General features: G+C 36.5%; 2 protein-coding genes across 5 annotated transcripts in view; one reads left to right on the forward strand and one right to left on the reverse strand.

The window, feature by feature from the left end:
• Positions 1-1,830: 1,830 nt before the first annotated feature.
• Positions 1,831-5,137, reverse strand: LOC123313742 (ubiquitin-like modifier-activating enzyme ATG7). The gene is made up of 12 exons (XM_044898733.1): positions 4,836-5,137; positions 4,580-4,775; positions 4,408-4,518; positions 4,102-4,331; positions 3,753-3,992; positions 3,551-3,695; positions 3,339-3,494; positions 3,028-3,216; positions 2,807-2,974; positions 2,638-2,753; positions 2,251-2,545; positions 1,831-2,107 (listed from the first exon to the last, which is right to left on the reverse strand). Exons 1-12 carry the CDS (start codon positions 5,027-5,029, stop codon positions 1,940-1,942), a joined length of 2,208 nt encoding a protein of 735 aa, XP_044754668.1. The 5' UTR covers positions 5,030-5,137; the 3' UTR covers positions 1,831-1,939.
• An 864-nt stretch (positions 5,138-6,001) lies between these two features.
• The window catches only part of LOC123313785 (transcription cofactor vestigial-like protein 4), a 30,724-nt gene continuing 15,131 nt past the window's right edge, over positions 6,002-21,594 (forward strand). The window contains exons 1-2 of one of the 4 annotated variants that reach the window (XM_044898800.1): positions 6,002-6,400; positions 10,733-10,822. In XM_044898800.1, coding sequence (XP_044754735.1) covers positions 10,738-10,822 — 85 coding nt within the window. In that variant the 5' untranslated portion in view covers positions 6,002-6,400; positions 10,733-10,737. Of the gene's footprint in view, positions 6,401-6,822; positions 7,064-9,868; positions 10,019-10,732; positions 10,823-21,594 lie in introns of those variants that run through there. The other 3 variants (XM_044898801.1, XM_044898797.1, XM_044898796.1) reach the window with 3 other exon arrangements.

Here is a 21,594-nt window from a genome sequence, read left to right on the forward strand (position 1 = left end):
ATTTTGCGGAACTATTCCAATAACGATAATTTCTGGGACAAATGTCTATCTTCGTTGTTCGAAGCCGAACAAAATTACAGTACAATTCCAGATTCTTTGAGCACGTGACCAATTTTTAGGCTTACATTCGACATTTTTCGAGTTTATTAAAGTGTATATCCATCGAATGATAATTTGAATGGTACTGATCGACACGTTTTTATTAGCTTCAAATATGTTCCCAACACAATTGCACACTAAATGTAAAACTTCAATTTAATAAAAAATATGGCATATCTCCCTGAATGTTTTATTTTCCTTAACATTTCTTTGCCCTCATGAGGGCCGCACCACTGGCAATTGTTCGATTCTATTCCTTGGGTCGGCATTGACGACCCTGGCAAGCCTACTGAATTTTTTGGATGTGAAGGGGTATAATGTAAATGAGAGTTATGGTTGGTATTATTTTATTCAGTCTTTGAAACATTTACAAATATGGAATATGCACAGTATGTCATCTACTTCATCAACTGCAAAAGCGCGTAACATGTAAAATAACTACATTTTTCTCTTGCAAACAGTTTTATTCAGATGGCCTAACAATCATCAACGTTTTCCAGCAATTTTGTCCGACTCTGTTTCCGCCAAGTAATAAATACTCTCCTCCATACCCAAATTGTCAGAAGTTAAAGATCCAGAACTGAATATTGCCTTCGGTTTGGTTATGGTTATTATTTCGTCATTCTCACGTTCTGCTCCCATCTCAACATCGACAGATAATGATTCAGAACTTGATTTGATATTTTTCGCCAAGAAAAACCTTTTGATCTTGCCGGTTATCGACGCTCTACTTCTCCCAGAACTCATACTGATGCTCTGGGAAGAAGCAGAACTGGCGAAATTTTTCATCAACGATTTCAAGGTCAGCAAACTGGTAACCGATTTTTTGACAGGATTTTTGGTTGCATTTCCAACGGCCTCATCCCCCACTTTCTCTAAGTAAGTATGGGATTCGGACGGCAAAAATTCGTCAAAGCTACCTTGTGGGGAAGATGTTCGGGAGTTTGACGTCAAAGTAAATTTTTCATTTTTCAAGTATAAAACGTCTTTTTCATTCTTAGTTTTCGTATCGATGTTCGAGAAGGAATAATCAATAGCTATTGGTTTCATGATTTCTGTTAACTTGCTGTTATTTTTGGTATTCGTCTGACTGCTATAGAATAAATTTCGTCTGGATACTTGTTTTTGAAGAACAGGCAGTAATTCTTTCGGTACGCTGGATTTAATCGTTTCACTGGGGCAGTTGAAAATACTCGAGGAACTTGAAACGAACTTTTCATTCAGCAGTGTCATATCCAGAGACTGAACGAGATTGGATCTCGAAAAAGTCTCCAAAGACAAATTCTCACATGAAGAACTGAGTATCTGACTCAACAACTCGTGATCTCTATTCCGAAAAATCTGTTCCAGGCTTAGATAGTCCATATTTTCTAATCGGGTAGAAATCGAAGATACGGAATTTGATGGACTCTGCAGTTTTTTCACGATTTTCAAAATATCGTCGGGTAAAACTCTATTGAAGAACTCCGTGCTGGAAATGCTAGCTTCGGATTTTTCTTTAGTCGGGTTTTCATCCCTTTCCTCCATAGTTTCAACATTTTTGATAATATTTTCCAAGATATCTCCTACAATATCCAGGAGTGATTCATTCGGATGCGTAATTTCTTTATCTTGAAACCGACCTGTAAAACATTAAATTCAAGCTTTTTGGGAATGTTTAAACAGTTCATCCCTACGAATTCTGAAACTCTGACGATTATACAATCACTAGGTGGATTTTTATAGGAAAAGTCTGATAATATAGCATTTATAAATACTCACAGGAACATCAGTTTCTATCCTGATGAGTTACAATATAACAAAAACGATATACAATAGGAATGATTAATTGGTTCTTAAGCTACTCTTGTGTAATTTTACCCTGTTCCTCTTTTTCTGGTATTCCCGAAACTGTCTCAGTTTCGTCAACCTTTTCTAACTTTTCATGTGAAATCTTGGAAGCATTGTCTGAATCATTGTCCTCATAATCCGTGCAATGAACTTCTTCTTCGTCACTGAACTCCCAAATCTGTAAAGTTACACATTCAGAAAAACCAATTATACAGGGTGCTTCAAATAACGCAGCTTATACTTGAAGAACCCTGTACAAAAAACATATGATCCTCCCACAAGTTTTAATTCGCATATAAAGCCTATTTTCATTGATCTCACCGTAGTATCTTCCGCTTCCTTATTCATAGTGGCCAAACCGCTGACATCTTCCAGGTACTTTGAATTTTGGAAAACTTGAACGAGGAAACCGAACCCATCTTTGTGATATGCGTCTAAGATGGTCTGGGAACAAGCGGTACACTGCTGATACCTCTCAACGGCTGGCAAAACCTGACTGAAAGAAGACAAATATCCACGTATGGAATGGGGTATTATTCCTAAAACACATTGGTTATCTAATTCTTGCTGAGGATTCACAACGCTTCCCAGTTGATAGAAAGCTGCCGCCTTGGCTCTGAAAAAACGAAAGATATTCTGAATTATTGTTTGAAAATATGAAATTTGAAGAATAAACCCAAAATTGACTTAAAAGGATATGGTACACACCCTTCCTTATGTTGCAGAAGAGATATAGCCAATTCTGCCGCAAGAGCACCGGCTATGGCTGAAATACCCGGTCTAGTAACTGTACACTGCTGATCCAGAGTTCTATCCTTCGTTGACTGAAAATTCGATTTCAAATGACAATTCAGTGAAATATCTAGGATTTACATACATTTCCAGGAGCTGTGACATCGTTACAAAAATAGCAGCCGAGGAAATTTCCCTTTAAGCTCTTAAAACCCGGTTTATGTTGCCTCACTTTGAGTTCATCTGTATCAACCCTAACACCGTGTCTCATTACTAAATACGAATCAAAACCTAGAGCAGCATTGATGACGATCTGAAAAAAATCAACATCAAAGCGACAGTCACCATTTCTAAAAAACTACATACTTTATTGAAATAAGACCCTAAAAGAGTTGGGAACCAACGGCTTTCTCTAGAGTCCATAAGTAGGAATATAACATCATGTTCGGACACAAGGTTTGTAAGAAGTTCTACGTCTTTTTTCAACTGTTCCATTGTACTTTCTCCGACTGGGTGTCCAGGCATTGGAATAGTCATTTGGTAGGATTTGGACTTCTGTTTTGATTGAAAAATTTAAAATGGCTTTTAGTTTAATGATTATCTAACATAAAAATAAAATTTTATTGGTTATATGAGAGCTAAAGAATATTTATAGGTTATGTGAGTAGTTAACTCACCACCCCAGGAAAAATTTTGCGAAGATTTTCAGCAGCTGCAACAGATTTTGGTTTAGAATTCTGGGAATCTTCAAAAGTAAATAAGCTTTGTCGAACTGGATTTGAATATGACACAACCGAGTTATCTATAAAACTTATATGTCTGGCTCCCCAACCCTACAAATCAAGAAAATATCAACTCAATTACATTTCTGATGAAATATTCGAATTACCAAAAGAATCCTTGCAACTGAACAACCCAAGGTTCCAGCCCCTAGAAGCAAGAATTTGGTGGCTTTAATTTTTTCTAAATCGATATTCGAGAGAAGTCTCCATTTCATCAGTTTCAGGTTCAAATCTACCGAGCTCTCGGCAAGTCTAGAGTGAACACACTTATAAGAGGGGTAATTCAGAAGAAAATAGGTAAAAACTTACTCCTTAGGGTCTAAAAAGCTCTTCATGTTAGACATCCTAGGTCCTAATTTACCCCTTTCGTTTTTCTCCCAACCTACCCATCTCTTATCGGGGTCTTCATTGATGAAATCAGATACAGAAGTATGACAAACTGGCAATTCAGCATTGAAGATGAGGCTTTCTGATATTGTCAACTTATAGTCCTCGTTTCTTTTTATACGAAGAGAGAGGAAATTTATAGATTTTCCTTGCAAGTCTGAGCTGAAATATATACAAATATATCCCCTGATTACTCTTATATGTAGTGGGATAGAATATAATATGCATCAACCAATGAAAGTTCAGAATTCAGAAGTTATCTAATACTCACCAATATTGTAAAATTAATGTAACATAGTTCCTCAACGTAGAACCAGGACAATTCTCCAGGAGTGATAAATCATAAAATACAAAATAGTAGTTCTCACAATTACCTCCATCAATAAATTTCAGTTTATGTTTCAGTTGAAAAACATCCACGGAACCATTTTCAAGTGAAATGAGAAAATAAGGTTTCTGTGAACTTTCCATTTCACAATATTTATCCCAAATGTATTCCAGCTGCAAAGTTGCAGTAAATTAATAGTGTATCAAATAAGCTGTCACTTCTAAAGAATCATGTCTCAAGATTATTTACCTGATCCTTATCAAAAACATCATATATATTTTTTATGTTATTATAAGTAAGTGAAAGTTTATAAGGTACAGGAAAAGCAAACCAGTAGTAAAAGTTGAACTTCTTCAAATCCTGAGAACAAAAAAGGGAATTAAAACCATATTCGTTGAACTTTTCTGAAGTTCTTTCTCACCGCATAGGATAAAATGAAAAATTGATTCAATAACGAGGGTGTTTCTAATGCCTGTCCATTCTCAATGCTCGTAAATATGTCTTGCCCAATTCTATTTATACATTGGGTTTTATCGAAATCCTTGAAAAGTTCTATTGTATTTACATTGAGTATTCTCCCATGAAATGGAATATATATTTTCTGACTATCAAAATGACTAAAAAACATTGAAACAAATTACAATGATGGTTCTAGCAATGCCTATGTCAACGAGTACCTGTTGAAAGAAGTGCTGTTAACTTCTAAAATAGGAATCTTGCATTTATTATTAATGTTAGAGAAGTATCCCCAAACGGGGTGCTCTTTTTCACTTAATTTATCATCATTCAATTTTATTTCTGATAATTTATTCCAAAAACTAGGGTTTATCAACGAAGAAATTGGAACAAATTCAATTGGTTTTGATGTCATTTCGTTCACGAACTAACAAGCTGACTGACACAATTTTTAGTAGAAAATAAAAATGATGAAGAGATGATTTGTTTACAAATATTGTGATGATGACGTTTATAGTATTTCTAGGTTAATCCACAGAAAGACATAGTTCGGCTAGATTCCCACATTTTTACGTGGCCTGTCTGGTGGAACTCATTAAAGACAAACTTGATGTCGAAAAAATTTAAACACTCATTGTGTAAGACAACAAGTTCTCCTTACACAATCATCAAACCAAATGGTTTATCAACATATCAACTCAAATTCGAGTGATCCACGCGGCAATATTTTTTTGCTTTGTTGAAAGAATTCTTATCTAATGTTCACCAATTAAGTTGATACCAGCGAAAAGTCAAGGAAAATGAAAAAGTTGTTTTCAGCCTCTCTGAGTAGACTAACTTTGAATAATTTTTTTGCTCGTTCTGGTACACTAGCGCACTATCCATTGCAGCGCAATGAAGAGTTAGAGGCACAAGAAAATTTAATTCATTTGGCTGCTTTTATAATGGACTTTTATTATTTAATTCAGCCAAGGATTACATTCCTACGATATATTTTTACGGTTTAGTGACTATGACGGCCACGGCACTACTGCTTAGAATTTTCTTGGTTAATAACTCGATTTAATTACCCATGACTTGTACACGAAGACAGACAAGCTGCTCTTCGATAATATTTAAAGAATTAAATGAAAATATATTATAGAAATTTCATTTGATCATTGGATTATGGATAACTAGAATATTTTTTAATCTTCAAAAATTCAAGCCTGCGCAGAAGGAAGCCAGGGAAATACTGAGATCCTAGTGGATGTAAGTATTGAGCTAACATTCTTATCGTACCTGAACTACATTCATAAGTCCCCCTATTCGTCGTTGCGGATGCTCGAAACTACCTTTTAAATTCAAGTAACCAAACTCTGCGAAACACCGTCCAATCACGTAGAAGTAAGACTTAAACCATACTAAATGCCGAGGGTTCCTTTTATGTTATCATTGGAATTCGTCGAGTTCTTGTGTCTTATGACGAAGTAAGGTTTAATTGATGGTTATTTCATCGTGGTTTTGATACAACCAAGTCATGTCGTAGGAATCGATGTAGTCATAATGATAGTGGATTTCGTTTTGACTAGTGTGAACTGGGTGACATAATTCACAAACTTTCCAATAGAGGAACATTGTAAATATTTGACATACCATACATACCATAATCTTTAGTTTGACCGAAATGTCAAATTCTTCGCTGAATTTTACTTATTCCTGCACGGTGTGGTGAAAAAATACGTTCATTTTACTTTTAGGTTAAATAAAGTGAAACAAACAGTTCCTCAAACAAAAATACATAGTGGTAAGTTTGTATCATAGCTTCGAAGGGTGAAATTATACACGTGATCTGTTTTTATTGATTTTTGGGGTGTACTTTTGCCGACTGTTTTCCTTCATGTTTTCAATGTTTTGTTGCGAATTTTAATCGGAAAAATTGAAAGGGGTAAGAGTAGTTTTTATTCGATCTGAGTTATGTTTTCCTTTCTGTTTGAAAAAAAGTTTTTTTCGATTTATTATATAGCTTTTCATTGGTACTGATAGGCTCTAGTAGCATCAATTTTGAAGGTATTGTTTCACGATCTGCTCTCGTGAGTTATTCTGAATATTTGAGTTATTGGGGTCACAGTTTCCCCCGTTTTTTATGTTTACAGCGAGATCCGAGCGAGACTAACTATGTAGATCCGCATTGTCAGTGAAAATAGTATATTTGTTGTACCGAAATTGTGTACTTGTTCGATTGTGACCGCCTTTTTTTTCCTGGTGAAATTTTTGGTATTATATTTCAGTCTTGCGGACGTACGAACAGATTCGATTCGATAATGTTGCGTGATATCTTTCGGAAACTATTTGATCTGTAAACAAAATTCCTGAGTTGTCGACAATCTATATTTATTTAATGAATTGAAATGTCTAGTTTGTGTTGAGTATCAGCACATAGTGAGTGATGCAAATTTCAGCTTTATTGGTACGTAAACATAATTAACAAAATATTTGAACGCCCCTATTAGCGAGCCGATGATTGAGAAATCGTATAGGTGAACAGTGTAAACAAAATTTGTATAGGAGGGAACGCCTCAAAGATAGCCGTATGGATTCGGAATTCTGCATTCGTTTTGTCATTGTCAGCCTCGTATTATGCGTAATTTTCGTCCTTGCCTACAATGAAATTGTTGATACTCGGTAAACTTATTAAGAGCTTTTTTATTCCCTTTTTTGTGCCACGGGTTCAATGTCAAATTGAATCAATTACCTTGTGAACGTACAATGTTGTTCGAATGAAACGCAAATCCAAATGGCTTTGCGAAATATCATTTTCATGAGCCTCAACTTTCTGATCTACATGTTGCTCTCAATATCGCACCAATCGTAATAGTTTAAGTGGAAATCGCTGACCACTGGATCCAGATTTATTGAACCTTGCAATAAGGTCAAAATCGGCCCTAAATCTCAAGATGAAAAATCAGAAATTTCTGCTTGAGTATAGTTAGCTCTTCTTCATTTTCCCAGAAATCCCTACCGATTTCACAAAGCCTTGTGAAAAAATGGCTCAAGGTGTTAAATTCTTCGCATAAATTCGATTTGAAATTCTCCACATTCCTGAAATGATTCAAAGTACCTGAGTTTTTACCTGAAATGAGCGCTTGGTAAGGGAACTAGCGAATTTATGACCTACTAAAATCCTTTGATGTTCGCAAATTCACCGAAACACTTCGGGTTCGATCAAATTTCATTCTGAATACCAAATAACTACCACGTTCGCTATAATAATGGAAGCATTACGAATTTATTTGAAGCAAGTTGCGTGATATGTTTCAGTTTTATGCATTTTTGATCAATACTCAAATTTTGTGGTTCCAAGGCAGCAGGTTTTTAATTTCCTGTGGGCTTGTTTGGAAAGCAAGCAAGGAAGAAATTTTGAATACCATAACCAATCAAAAATAAACTGCTTTCCCGAGGTTTTTTCTATAGAACTGATGAAGCTAGCCTCTGCTTTGATGGCAGATAATCCAATAATGAAGAGAGAAGATATTTCGAAAGTTGAACCACTGAATTTCGAAGAATGTGTTGCTAAAATGATATTCCAACAGTTTTTAACGTACGAGTCTAGTTTCAATTGTTACTCAGTACGAAAAAACACAAAATGAGTCTAAAATTAAACTGTCTGGGTATTCTTTATAAATTAGCGCCATAATTCAAATGTTCAAATATTTCGTTTGGCCGGGACACACTGTAAAAACGTTGGATTCTCACTGCCCGATTCTTATCGGTTTCTTATCTTTCCCTTAGAACATTTGTATATCCAAAATCATTAAAATATTTCAAATATTACTGGTTGTTTTTATTCTAACGTTACATAGGTTTGATTGAAGCAAAGAAAATAAGAGTTAAACGAAATGAGAAAGCCGTATTGGCACATTTACAGCACCTGTCAGCTATGTGGCATATGTGGACAACTGATACATTCGGATAAATAGAAAAAAATAACACATAATTGATAGCTCTTTTCTAGAAACACAGAAATCGGACTCATCAGTCAAATTGATTTTTTTTTCTCTTCACTCGGAACCTATTTCGAAGACCTTGTATATGACGAACCTTGGCCTGAGTTTTGCGGCGTTTTCTTTTCGAATAGGTCCTGAAACGGAGCAGGGAAGGTCACAAAAACAATTCGAACATATCTGAACGTACTTAGACTGTCGTTTTCATCGAGAATGTATATGAACCGTTTGGCAATAGGCGTATCGTGTTATCATATTTGGATATCCGTGTCCTGTAGAAAGTTGTCCCAATTTCCATTCGTATGAATGTGACGATAGGATTTTTTTCTATTTGTTAGGATTAAGGTAATTGATCATAAATTTATTTCTCAAAGAACAGGGATTATCGTAGATCTGAATGTGATACATATATGTACTAAAAGAGTAACATCCAGGAGGAGTAATAATATATTACTGTATGAGCTGAAGAATTGAATAAAGGTTTAGGATGCCTTGTAAATCGAATGACGTCAATATTATAAGCTGCCATTGAACGTCATACTCACTCAGTTGAATATGAATCTCTTTTTTGCCGTGAATGGTGCTGCTTCGTCTATAAAATTGTTATTTTCTCCAAGCAACAATCGACGAGATTAATTACAGCCACATTTGTTCAACTTCTCACTTTGGAATGTTGGCAGATGAAATGCCTAAATGTTTCTCAGGACTATCCCGATCCTGACAGTGTTCCAAAAGCACAATTACCAATAACGACATTAAAATATTGTCTACTCCCTTCGTTCATTTATTCTCGATATTATTTCATTACGTTGCTATATATAGCCGAACAACGACATCTTTATGACACCCACACAATTCGTTTCAATTTGTTATTGAATTTTTTTCCAAAACCAGGGTCCTTCTTCGACCAAATCCTGCTCATCTGAGACATATCGATATTGGTGCACCAAGCGTGTGTAGTTTGTCAACCACGTGTTTCGAAATTCTTTCGGAGATTGTTATTACAACCAGAAATGTTCGGTTTTATTGCCTGCAATGGGTTTCGTCGAGTAGAAAGGGTCTTTACTCTAAATTAATCCTACCCAATCAGTACCCGGGCACTTCTTAGCATCAACAGCGATGGAATGTTTTCTTTCGAACAGTTTCCTCAAGCATCTGCTTGACATCTGCTCGTGTACAGCCCCAGGGGTGCAAGAATTCGACTCGCGTTTTGTTCGAGGAAGAATTTTACTGATTTCATATCTTTGAAACTTTTCATTTTGTATTCTCCCTCCGAGCTGTGCTGTGTTCCCTTGCGTCAAATAGAGAGTGCGATCGACTAGTGTGTAAGTGTGGAAGAAGCTTCGGGAAGTGTTAATGCACGATGCGCCTTTGTTTTTCTGATGACATCCACGTTGAGCCGAAAGGAAGCCGTAGTAGAGGTATAACCGGAAGCGGAAGTCCATTACGTATTTAATTTGTCCTTCGACAAGCAACCTAGAGCGCTTTACATTATACTATTTTAGAATCAGCTTCTCTCAATGAAATATTGTGTTTTTGAATGGTTTTAAAACTGGCCCGAATCCTCGACTTTGGAGCTGTTGTAAAACACTTGTATAACTAATTCGATAATCTACAGTGTGTCCCGAAATGAATGCAGAATTCGGTCACAGATTCTCGATGTAAAATTAGGAGACCACCCCTAAAATTGTAACCAATTCTGAGGCTCTTTCCGATCGCTCTCAAAGATGTGATCTCTCCCAAACAAAAATGTTCTCTTACTATCCAAATTCCGGTATTGTCACGTCTCTAGTCCGATTGATGCTGTGATACCCACCCACATAATACAGAAGGAATGGAAAGAATGCCTTTCAAAGTTTAAATATTTTTTATGGAAGCTCCGATGTACAATAGGAATTCCATGGTGGATGTACTGGTGATTTTACCAGACGAGGGAAGAGGTCAACAACTCGGTCGCATCTACCAAAAGTTAACCGATCCTAATTGAATCTTTGTTCGTTTTATTATGGGTTAGTTTGCTTCAATTCATCGAATTTTGCGAAGAAATCGTACTTTTCTCAAAGTGGAATATATTAATGATATTTTTACGGATTAATCTTTCTGTGGACTCAGCTCATTCGAATATTAATTTTCAGATAAGATGGAAGACACAGAATCGCCTCTAGATGTCCTGTCAAGGGCTGCAACAATGCTGCAAGAAAACCAAGATGCTTTGTCCAACTCAGGTAATATATCTCAATTTTCATAATTCTAACACCTTAATAACTTAGCTGTCATGGAGCTTATGCCACTCCCCAATTCATCTTACATACATACATACATATACCGAAATTTTAAGTAAACTATGGTAAAACTTGAATCTTCACGTACCCGAAGATATTATCATCATCAACTAATGACTTATAAACTCAAATGGTTGAAAATTTTCAGTAGAACTTCTTCTAATCAAAGGAATGGTTCTTCTATACTTCCATCTGTCTTTCAGATTGAATATTTGGTAGAATCTTTCAAATTCGCTGAAATATCTGCTTGTTTCACATTCTAAGATGGTTCTTCTAGACTTTCCGAGTTCTTCTGAGCTGGAATATTGCTTAATAAACTAATCTAGTCACTTGCTATTGTTGCTCAAATTTGGAAAACCGTATTTCAATTTTCGAAACGGTTCTTCTAGACTTCTCGTGATCTTCTTAGCCCTAGAGTAATTTTGGATCTTCCGAACTAATCAGGTCTGATTGAATATCGACTAGAATCGTTTAAATTCGCCAAAACGTCAGCTCCTTTCAATTTTTAGGATGATTCTTCTAGACTTCCGGAGTTCTTCTGAACTGAAATCGGTCTTAATAAACGAATTGAGTCCCTACTATTATCGCTGGAATTCGGACAAAATTCACCTCCCAATTTACGACCTGTTTCTTCTAGACTTCCGTGATCTTCTTGGCTCGAGAGTAATTTTGGATCTTCCGAAGGAATCGTCTGGGATTGTTCTTCTAGGCTTCCTGGGTTTTGAGCTGAAATAGGACTAAATAAACGAATTGGGTCACTACTATTATCGCTTAAATTCGGAAAACATTCACCTCCCAATTCGTTTCTTCTAGACTTCCTGAGATCTTGACTCTGCAGTAATCATGGATCTTTCGTACAAATCGAGTCTTATTAAATATTTACTAGAATCGTCCGAATTCGCTGAAATATTTTCTTCTTTCAATTTCTTGGATCGTTCTTCTATGCTTCCTGGGTTCTTCTGAGCTGAAATAGGACTTAATAAACTGATCAAATCCCTACTATTTCCGCTTAAATTCGGAAAACATTCATCTCTCAATTTACGCCATGGTTCTTCTAGACTCCCTGGGATCTTCTTGACTTACAGTAATCAAGAATCTTCCGAACGAATCAAGTCTGATTGAATATTGACTAGAATCGTTCATATTCTCTAAAATATCAGCTTCTTTCAATTTTAAGGATGGTTCTTCTAGACTTCCTGGGTTCTTCTGAACTGAAATCGAACGTAATGAACGAATCAAATCGGACTTTCTCTCAATTTTTTCGCTCGAATTCGGAAAATATACATCCCTCGCTTTATACGAGATGGTTCTTCTAGACTTAGTGGAGCCTTCTTTTGTCACAAAAAGAATCGAGTCTGACTAAACTTCAACTGAAATCGTACGAACTCGATGGTAGATCTGCTTCTGATCTTCCCTCTTCTAGACGAAATGGTTCTTCTAGACGAAATGATTCTTCTAGACTTCATAAAGTGTTCTTGAGCTAGCTCGATCCAACAAACACATTAAGCCTGTTGAATTTGAGAAAAAAACTGCTTCCTACGATATACGGGATAGGTCTTCTAGACTTCCTGAGTTCTTCTAAGGCCAACTTGAACTAATCGAAGAGTCCAGGGCCTACTTCGACTTGAATCGTTCGAGAGAGCAGTAGTTCCCGTCGCGGTCATCATAAGCCCGAACGCTATACACCAGAATAAAAGCAGATTAATGCTGTTTACGGCCGAAACAATCGCATTCGTTTAGCGTCGCAGCATCCGGTCGCCGAATAATCCCCGCAATTTCCTTAATGACCGCCGCAAAAACCAATTTTAAACGTTCCTCATGCGATCTCGACGTAGGCATCGTCGACGGTGGTACAAATTCGAGGTCCTAATAACCGTGGGTTGTCCTCATGAACGACGGCGTTGCGCGTATCGGCGTGCATTATCTGGATCCGATAAAGTTTTTGCCCCGACGCGTTTTTTAGCCATATAATTGAGATAGCGGAGGTGTCGATGGCCTAACTCCGAAGCCCCGGTCCGCTCAAGGTGATGTGTTAATGCCATGGAAACACACTATCTAAATTCGTTCGCACCGCTATCTCTAGTATAGCCCCTCGGTGCGGTTAAAGGTAGCGTCGTTTTCCTTTATCGTCGAAAACGCTGAATTTTAGATTGGGCTTTCTTACTTCGACAAATATCTCGAAAAATTCACTTTTCGCCGGCGAGAGACAGAGGAGGCGGTGGGAAAACGATTCGAATTTCATTCATATTGGTTCATTGCTAACGGACTATCTCGAATTTATCTGAAATATTTCGCATTGGAACGTACTATCGGAAATGTTATTCGAATATTTTTCGCTGTTGCCTTGATATCGAATTAGGGTAAGGGTTTTTCTTCTTAATTTCTCTTGGAAAGGCTCTGACACTTTGGGTGAAAAATGAGCATTGAAAATGGCATTTTTCAAAAATTGCAATTTTCAATCTGCGATATATCCTGTTATATTCGTCCGATCCATTTGGGATTTCCGGTTTTATAATCAGCGTTGCCAAGGCTTCCACCGTAGCACAAAAACTCGATTTCGAAAATCTCGATTTTTTGGGTCAAAAATGGGCAAGGGGTTAGATCCCCCTGAAATGACCTATTTGGTACTCTGTCTGAAAATCAAGATGTTCTACTTCTGTCTTAGGATACGGAGTGCATAGAATTCGTTTTGAAGGTTCTAGAAAACCAAATAGTTGACGATTCAATAGAGAATTGTAGTCCAGAGAGCTCTTCAAAGTCAACTCGAAAATGAAAAGTGGAAAAACAAAAAAAATTATTTTCTCCCGAACACTGCCAAATATTCGAAAGTTTGGTATGAAAATATAGGTTTTCGAATACGCTGAATCTATTGCTAGCAATTTCGGAAGCCTATCTCTCTTCGTTTAGATTTTCATCTTGGAAATGGCATTTTTCAAAAATTTGCAAATTTCAATCTGCGATATCTCCTGTTATGTTTGTCTGATCCAATTGGGATTTCCAGTTTCATAATCAGCATTGCCAAGGCTTCCATCCTAGCACAAAAACTCGATTTCGAAAATCTCGATTTTTCGGGTCAAAAATGAGCAAGGGGTTAGACCCCCCTAAAACGACCTATTTGCTACTCTCTCTGAAAATCAGGATGTTCTACTACTGTCTAAGGATATGGTGTGCATAGAATTCGTTTTGAAGATTCTAGAAAACCAAACAGTTGATGATTCAATAGAGAATTGTAGTCCAGAGAGCTCTTCGAAGTCAACTCGAAAATGAAAAGTGGAAAAACGAAAAGAATTATTTTCTCCCAAACACTGCTAGATATTCGAAAGTTTGGTATGAAAATATAGGTTTTCGAATACGCTGAATCTATTGCGAGCAATTTCGGAAGCCTATCTCTCTTCGTTTAGATTTTCATCTTGGAAATGGTATTTTTCAAAAATTTGCAAATTTCAATCTGCGATATCTCCTGTTATATTCGTCTGATCCAATTGGGATTTCCAGTTTCATAATCAGCATTGCCAAGGCTTCCACCCTATCACAAAAACTCGATTTCGAAAATCTCGATTTTTTGGGTCAAAAATGAGCAAGGGGTTAGACCCCCCTAAAACGACCTATTTGCTACTCTCTCTGAAAATCAGGATGTTCTACTACTGTCTTAGGATATGGAGTGCATAGAATTCGTTTTGAAGATTCTAGAAAACCAAACAGTTGATGATTCAATAGAGAATTGTAGTCCAGAGAGCTCTTCGAAGTCAACTCGAAAATGAAAAGTGGAAAAACGAAAAGAATTATTTTCTCCCAAACACTGCAAGATATTCGAAAGTTTGGTATGAAAATATAGGTTTTCGAACACGCTGAATCTATTGCGAGCAATTTCGGAAGCCTATCTTCCTTCGTTCAGATTTTCATCTTGGAAATGGCATTTTTCAAAAATTTGCAAATTTCAATCTGCGATATCTCCTGTTATATTCGTCTGATCCAATTGGGATTTCCAGTTTCATAATCAGCATTGCCAAGGCTTCCACCCTAGCACAAAAACTCGATTTCGAAAATCTCGATTTTTTGGGTCAAAAATGAGCAAGGGGTTAGACCCCCCTAAAACGACCTATTTGCTACTCTCTCTGAAAATCAGGATGTTCTACTACTGTCTTAGGATATTGAGTGCATAGAATTCGTTTTGAAGATTCTAGAAAACCAAACAGTTGATGATTCAATAGAGAATTGTAGTCCAGAGAGCTCTTCGAAGTCAACTCGAAAATGAAAAGTGGAAAAACGAAAAGAACTATTTTCTCCCAAACACTGCTAGATATTCGAAAGTTTGGTATTACAATATAGGTTTTCGAATACGCTGAATCCATTGCGAGCAATTTCGGAAGCCTATCTCTCTTCGTTTAGATTTTCATCTTGGAAATGGCATTTTTCAAAAATTTGCAAATTTCAATCTGCGATATCTCCTGTTATATTCGTCTGATCCAATTGGGATTTCCAGTTTCATAATCAGCATTGCCAAGGCTTCCACCCTAGCACAAAAACTCGATTTCGAAAATCTCGATTTTTTGGGTCAAAAATGAGCAAGGGGTTAGACCCCCCTAAAACGACCTATTTGCTACTCTCTCTGAAAATCAGGATGTTCTACTACTGTCTTAGGATATTGAGTGCATAGAATTCGTTTTGAAGATTCTAGAAAACCAAACAGTTGATGATTCAATAGAGAATTGTAGTCCAGAGAGCTCTTCGAAGTCAACTCGAAAATGAAAAGTGGAAAAACGAAAAGAACTATTTTCTCCCAAACACTGCTAGATATTCGAAAGTTTGGTATGAAAATTTAGGTTTTCGAATACTCTGAATCTATTGCGAGCAATTTCGGAAGCCTATCTCTCTTCGTTTAGATTTTCATCTTGGAAATGGCATTTTTCAAAAATTTGCAAATTTCAATCTGCGATATCTCCTGTTATATTCGTCTGATCCAATTAGGATTTCCAGTTTCATAATCAGCATTGCCAAGGCTTCCACCCTAGCACAAAAACTCGATTTCGAAAATCTCGATTTTTTGGGTCAAAAATGAGCAAGGGGTTAGACCCCCCTAAAACGACCTATTTGCTTCTCTCTCTGAAAATCAGGATGTTCTACTACTGCCTTAGGATATGGAGTGCATAAAATTCGTTCTGAAGATTCTAAAAAACCAAACAGTTGATGATTCAATTGAGAATTGTAGTCCAGAGAGCTCTTCGAAGTCAACTCGAAAATGAAAAGTGGAAAAACGAAAAGAATTATTTTCTCCCAAACACGACTAGATATTCGAAAGTTTGGTATGAAAATATAGGTTTTCGAATACGCTGAATCTATTGCGAGCAATTTCGGAAGCCTATCTCTATTCGTTTAGATTTTCATTCTGGAAATGGCATTTTTCAAAAATTGCAATTTCCAATCTGCGATATCTCCTGTTATATTCGTCTGATTCAATTGGGATTTCCAGTTTCATAATCAGCATTGCCAAGGCTTCCACCCTAGCACAAAAACTCGATTTCGAAAATCTCGATTTTTTGGGTGAAAAATGAGCAAGGGGTTAGACCCCCCTAAAACGACCTATTTGCTACTCTCTCTGAAAATCAGGATGTTCTACTACTGTCTTAGGATATGGAGTGCATAGAATTCGTTTTGAAGATTCTAGAAAACCAAACAGTTGATGATTCAATAGAGAATTGTAGTCCAGAGAGCTCTTCGAAGTCAACTCGAAAATGAAAAGTGGAAAAACGAAAAGAATTATTTTCTCCCAAACACTGCTAGATATTCGAAAGTTTGCTATGAAAATTTAGGTTTTCGAATACTCTGAATCTATTGCGAGCAGTTTCGGAAGCCTATCTCCCTTCGTTTAGATTTTCATCTTGGAAATGGCATTTTTCAAAAATTTGCAAATTTCAATCTGCGATATCTCCTGTTATATTCGTCTGATCCAATTGGGATTTCCAGTTTCATAATCAGCATTGCCAAGGCTTCCACCCTAGCACAAAAACTCGATTTCGAAAATCTCGATTTTTTGGGTGAAAAATGAGCAAGGGGTTAGACCCCCCTAAAACGACCTATTTGCTACTCTCTCTGAAAATCAGGATGTTCTACTACTGTCTTAGGATATGGAGTGCATAGAATTCGTTTTGAAGATTCTAGAAAACCAAACAGTTGATGATTCAATAGAGCATTGTAGTCCAGAGAGCTCTTCGAAGTCAACTCGAAAATGAAAAGTGGAAAAACAAAAAGAATTATTTTCTCCCAAACACTGCTAGATATTCGAAAGTTTGGTATGAAAATATAGGTTTTCGAACACGCTGAATCTATTGCGAGCAGTTTCGGAAGCCTATCTCCCTTCGTTCAGAATTTCATCTTGGAAATGGCATTTTTCAAAAATTTGCAAATTTCAATCTGCGATATCTCCTGTTATATTCGTCTGATCCAATTGGGATTTCCAGTTTCATAATCAGCATTGCCAAGGCTTCCACCCTAGCACAAAAACTCGATTTCGAGAATCTCGATTTTTTGGGTAAAAAATGAGCAAGGGGTTAGACCCCCCTAAAACGACCTATTTGCTACTCTCTCTGAAAATCAGGATGTTCTACTACTGTCTTAGGATATGGAGTGCATAGAATTCGTTTTGAAGATTCTAGAAAACCAAACAGTTGATGATTCAATAGAGAATTGTAGTCCAGAGAGCTCTTCGAAGTCAACTCGAAAATGAAAAGTGGAAAAACAAAAAAAATTATTTTCTCCCAAACAGTGTCAGATATTCGAAAGTTCGGTATGAAAATATAGGTTTTCGAATACGCTGAATCTATTGCGAGCAATTTCGGAAGCCTATCTCTCTTCGTTTAGATTTTCATCTTGGAAATGGCATTTTTCAAAAATTTGCAAATTTCAATCTGCGATATCTCCTGTTATATTCGTCTGATCCAATTGGGATTTCCAGTTTCATAATCAGCATTGCCAAGGCTTCCACCCTAGCACAAAAACTCGATTTCGAAAATCCCGATTTTTTGGGTAAAAAATGAGCAAGGGGTTAGACCCCCCTAAAACGACCTATTTGCTACTCTCTCTGAAAATCAGGATGTTCTACTACTGTCTAAGGATATGGAGTGCATAGAATTCTTTTTGAAGATTCTAGAAAACCAAACAGTTGATGATTCAATAGAGAATTGTAGTCCAGAGAGCTCTTCGAAGTCAACTCGAAAATGAAAAGTGGAAAAACAAAAAAAATTATTTTCTCCCAAACACTGCTAGATATTCGAAAGTTTGGTATGAAAATATAGGTTTTCGAATACGCTGAATCTATTGCGAGCAATTTCGGAAGCCTATCTCTCTTCGTTTAGATTTTCATCTTGGAAATGGCATTTTTCAAAAATTTGCAAATTTCAATCTGCGATATCTCCTGTTATATTCGTCTGATCCAATTGGGATTTCCAGTTTCATAATCAGCATTGCCAAGGCTTCCACCCTAGCACACAAACTCGATTTCGAAAATCTCGATTTTTGGGTCAAAAATGAGCAAGGGGTTAGACCCCCCTAAAACGACATATTTGCTACTCTCTCTGAAAATCAGGGTGTTCTACTACTGTCTTAGGATATGGAGTGCATAAAATTCGTTTCAAAGATTCTAGAAAACCAAATAGTTGATGATTCAATAGAGAATTGTAATCCAGAGAGCTCTTGGAAGTCAACTCGAAAATGAAAAGTGGAAAAACGAAAAACATTATTTTCTCCTAAACACTGCCAGATATTCGAAAGTTTGGTATGAAAATATAGGTTTTCGAACACGCTGAATCTATTGCGAGCAATTTCGGAAGCCAATCTCCCTTCGTTCAGATTTTCATCTTGGAAATGGCATTTTTCAAAAATTGCAAATTTCAATCTGCGATATCTCTTGTTATATTCGTCCGATCCCATTGAGATCTACGGTTCTACAATCAGCGTCGCCAAGACTCCCACATCGAAACATAAAATCGAACTTCTTCAAACGTTCCGACATCGACGACACGTTGGGTAATCCGTCGAAAATCGCCATTTCGAAATGCTTGCTGCAGGAGCTGACGATGGCGACGTGCGACATGACGCGCGCAAAAAATACCGACCGAATTCCTTCTCGCGATGAAGGCATGCGTCCCTGACGGAAGGTCCCGATATCGGCCGCTAATTTCTCAATTGAAGCTGTCGCTAAGTACGAATTGTTGCCATACCGAACGTTAATCTACGACCGCCGACCGCGTTTCGTCATCGTCAATTGCCAACGACAGGCATCGGCATCAGCAGACCCAACGGGAATGTTGTCGAGTGGACGTTTCGCATATTGCGATTATGCCAGCCCTGTAGAACCGAAGATGCAGTTTTGAGAGTGGGGAATTCTCCTCAATTTGGGTTATCACAGCATGTGCAAGTTTAAACTGAATAATTATGAGTTTTATTAATTAATTTTTCAAATGCACCGAGGAAACTATTCAAAATCATTCTTCAATTATGAGGTTTTAAAATTTAAATCGCTTCGTTTCTGGTTTACGATTTGGCAACAGCGTCTACTAGAAGATAAAAAGAACGATGGATTGTTCATAAAATAACAGCTGTTAATTTACAGCCATCATAAGGCGCGTACTCACTGGCGAGCCTCAACTGCAACCGACCATAAATATATCCCATAAAATTTTACGACCTTCCTCGTTCGTTGCAGACTTCATAGACAGCCATCTTTGTCTATCTCATCAAGATAATGTATTTGTTGTCCTTTATTATCAACGCATATTTCAGTCGACGTTGCCAGCTTGAGCAATTGACACAAAACGCTTTAAATTTTAAATACCCATTTTTATTTTTCATTTTTGAATAAAATAATTTTTTTTGGGAAACGGTTTAAATGGTTATTTCGAAATGTGACGTTTCCAAGATACATATTTCATAAAAAATACATCATTTTCGACAGAAGAAGTATTCCCTATTCCGAGCAGCTCATTTGGCTGTTTATTCTTCAGTTTTTTCCTTGTAATCTAGGGGTGTGAATGAATAGTTGCGAAAAACTTTGAGGAGTCGAAAAATAGTGTGGGCTGCTCGTCAAAGAAATTTTTTTGAGCTTTGACTGCTTGGTTAGAGCTCTCTGAGGAGTATCTGAAAAATAACAAATCCAGAAAGATGCTGGAGAATAATACACATTGATCATTGCGACATTTCTGAAATTGTTGGATTAAACTGGAAACTGCAATTTGTATGATCAAAATAGCTTCTTCGAGTCTTCTACAACTGAAAAAATCATTACAATCTGATAGGATGAACATCAACAAGATCTTAAATTGGCACAGATTACTTTTCGATTCAGATAAATGAAACAAAATATCAAGATCACATAACGAAACTTATGATCTGAAAGAAATTTGAACGAATTGTTGCTTAAATATTCAAGAGCCAATTCCTTGTAAAAAATAGTCTTCGATTCGTACAAATATTTTAACTGTAAATTCTTGAGGTTAAAAGAAACACTTTTTTCGTTTACCATTTTTTCCGAATAAGCTCGGTTTAAAAGATACAGGCTGTTGAAAAACCGTAAAAAAATGATATTTTTAGTTCTATCTCGCAAACGGATTTTTCGAATGAAATGAGTTTCGGAATATAGTTTATCACTTATTTGATTAATCTTTTTCGAACACAAGATATCACGCACGTGTTCCAGTTTTCTTATTATGACCATTACGTACCATAAAAATACCAAAAATTTAAAGAACCCAACTCTTGAAACTAAGTTGAACGCTATCTAATGAATATTTGAACGTTTTGTAAAATAAAAGTATTCCTCATATTTTTTCGTATAATGCGCCGTTTACGAGCAATTTGATGTTCAAAAATTGAAAATTATCTGTGAAATTTGAAAAATTTGATAATTTGGCTGAATACAACTCTGCTTGAAGGATCCACAGATGTGTAGTGTCACAGATTCAGCTAGTTATTCTGAAGGTAATTTCGTTATTCCAGGGGTGGTACAGCTCATTATGAAAACTTAAAATGGCTATATCTTTTCATCAGGTTCGAATCGGAAAAAATGGTATGAGAAAAAAGTGTTTCTTTTGACCTCAAGAATCTACGGTTAAAATATTTGTACGAGTTAAAGACTCACCCTATATATTTTTTTGATATACTTCCCTAAATCTGGTGCGATATTCATTTATTCTTCTTGGAATCCAGATATCTGGCAAAAATTAAATTTAGTAGACGCTAAAGTCATGATCTGCCTAACGTCTACGATTAGTAGAAAATTATAATCTCGGAAATCATCGGTACAATTATCGAAAAGATAAATTCATCGCCGATACAAAACATCTAAACAAAATGCTGTTATAATTCAGAATGAATAATGAATGCACCTTGTTTACATCGTAAATAATTATGTAAATCGGTTTAGTTCTAATTTATTACCGCGTTCCAATATATTCTGCGAACGCGTTCGACGTGCATAACTGACGGTTGCCTGAAAATATTTCGAATAATTTCGATGATTTGCAGGTGAAAACTGAACGTTTTCTTCATGAAATAGATCATGAAGGAAGTATTTTTTATTTCGAACTGTTCTTCAGTTCAGAGACAAAAAACGCAAGATAAGAATTCGTTATAGATCTACTCGTTCTACTTACGCCATTAACAAACAACAAATTAGATATTTTTCGTTTCATTAAGTTAAATGGAATCTTCCCATACATGTT

This window comes from Coccinella septempunctata, chromosome 5 (genome assembly GCF_907165205.1).
Source record: "Coccinella septempunctata chromosome 5, icCocSept1.1, whole genome shotgun sequence".
Taxonomy (NCBI): domain Eukaryota; kingdom Metazoa; phylum Arthropoda; class Insecta; order Coleoptera; family Coccinellidae; genus Coccinella; species Coccinella septempunctata.

Coding starts and splice junctions, on each gene's coding strand:
- LOC123313742 (XM_044898733.1), bottom strand. CDS start 5,029: ATGACATCAAAACCAATTGAATTTGTTCCAATTTCTTCGTTGATAAAC. Junction 4,332..4,407: donor ATGTTTTTGATAAGGATCAG/GTAAATAATCTT, acceptor GCAACTTTGCAG/CTGGAATACATTTGGGATAA. Junction 3,495..3,550: donor CAGTTGCAAGGATTCTTTTG/GTAATTCGAATA, acceptor CTTGATTTGTAG/GGTTGGGGAGCCAGACATAT.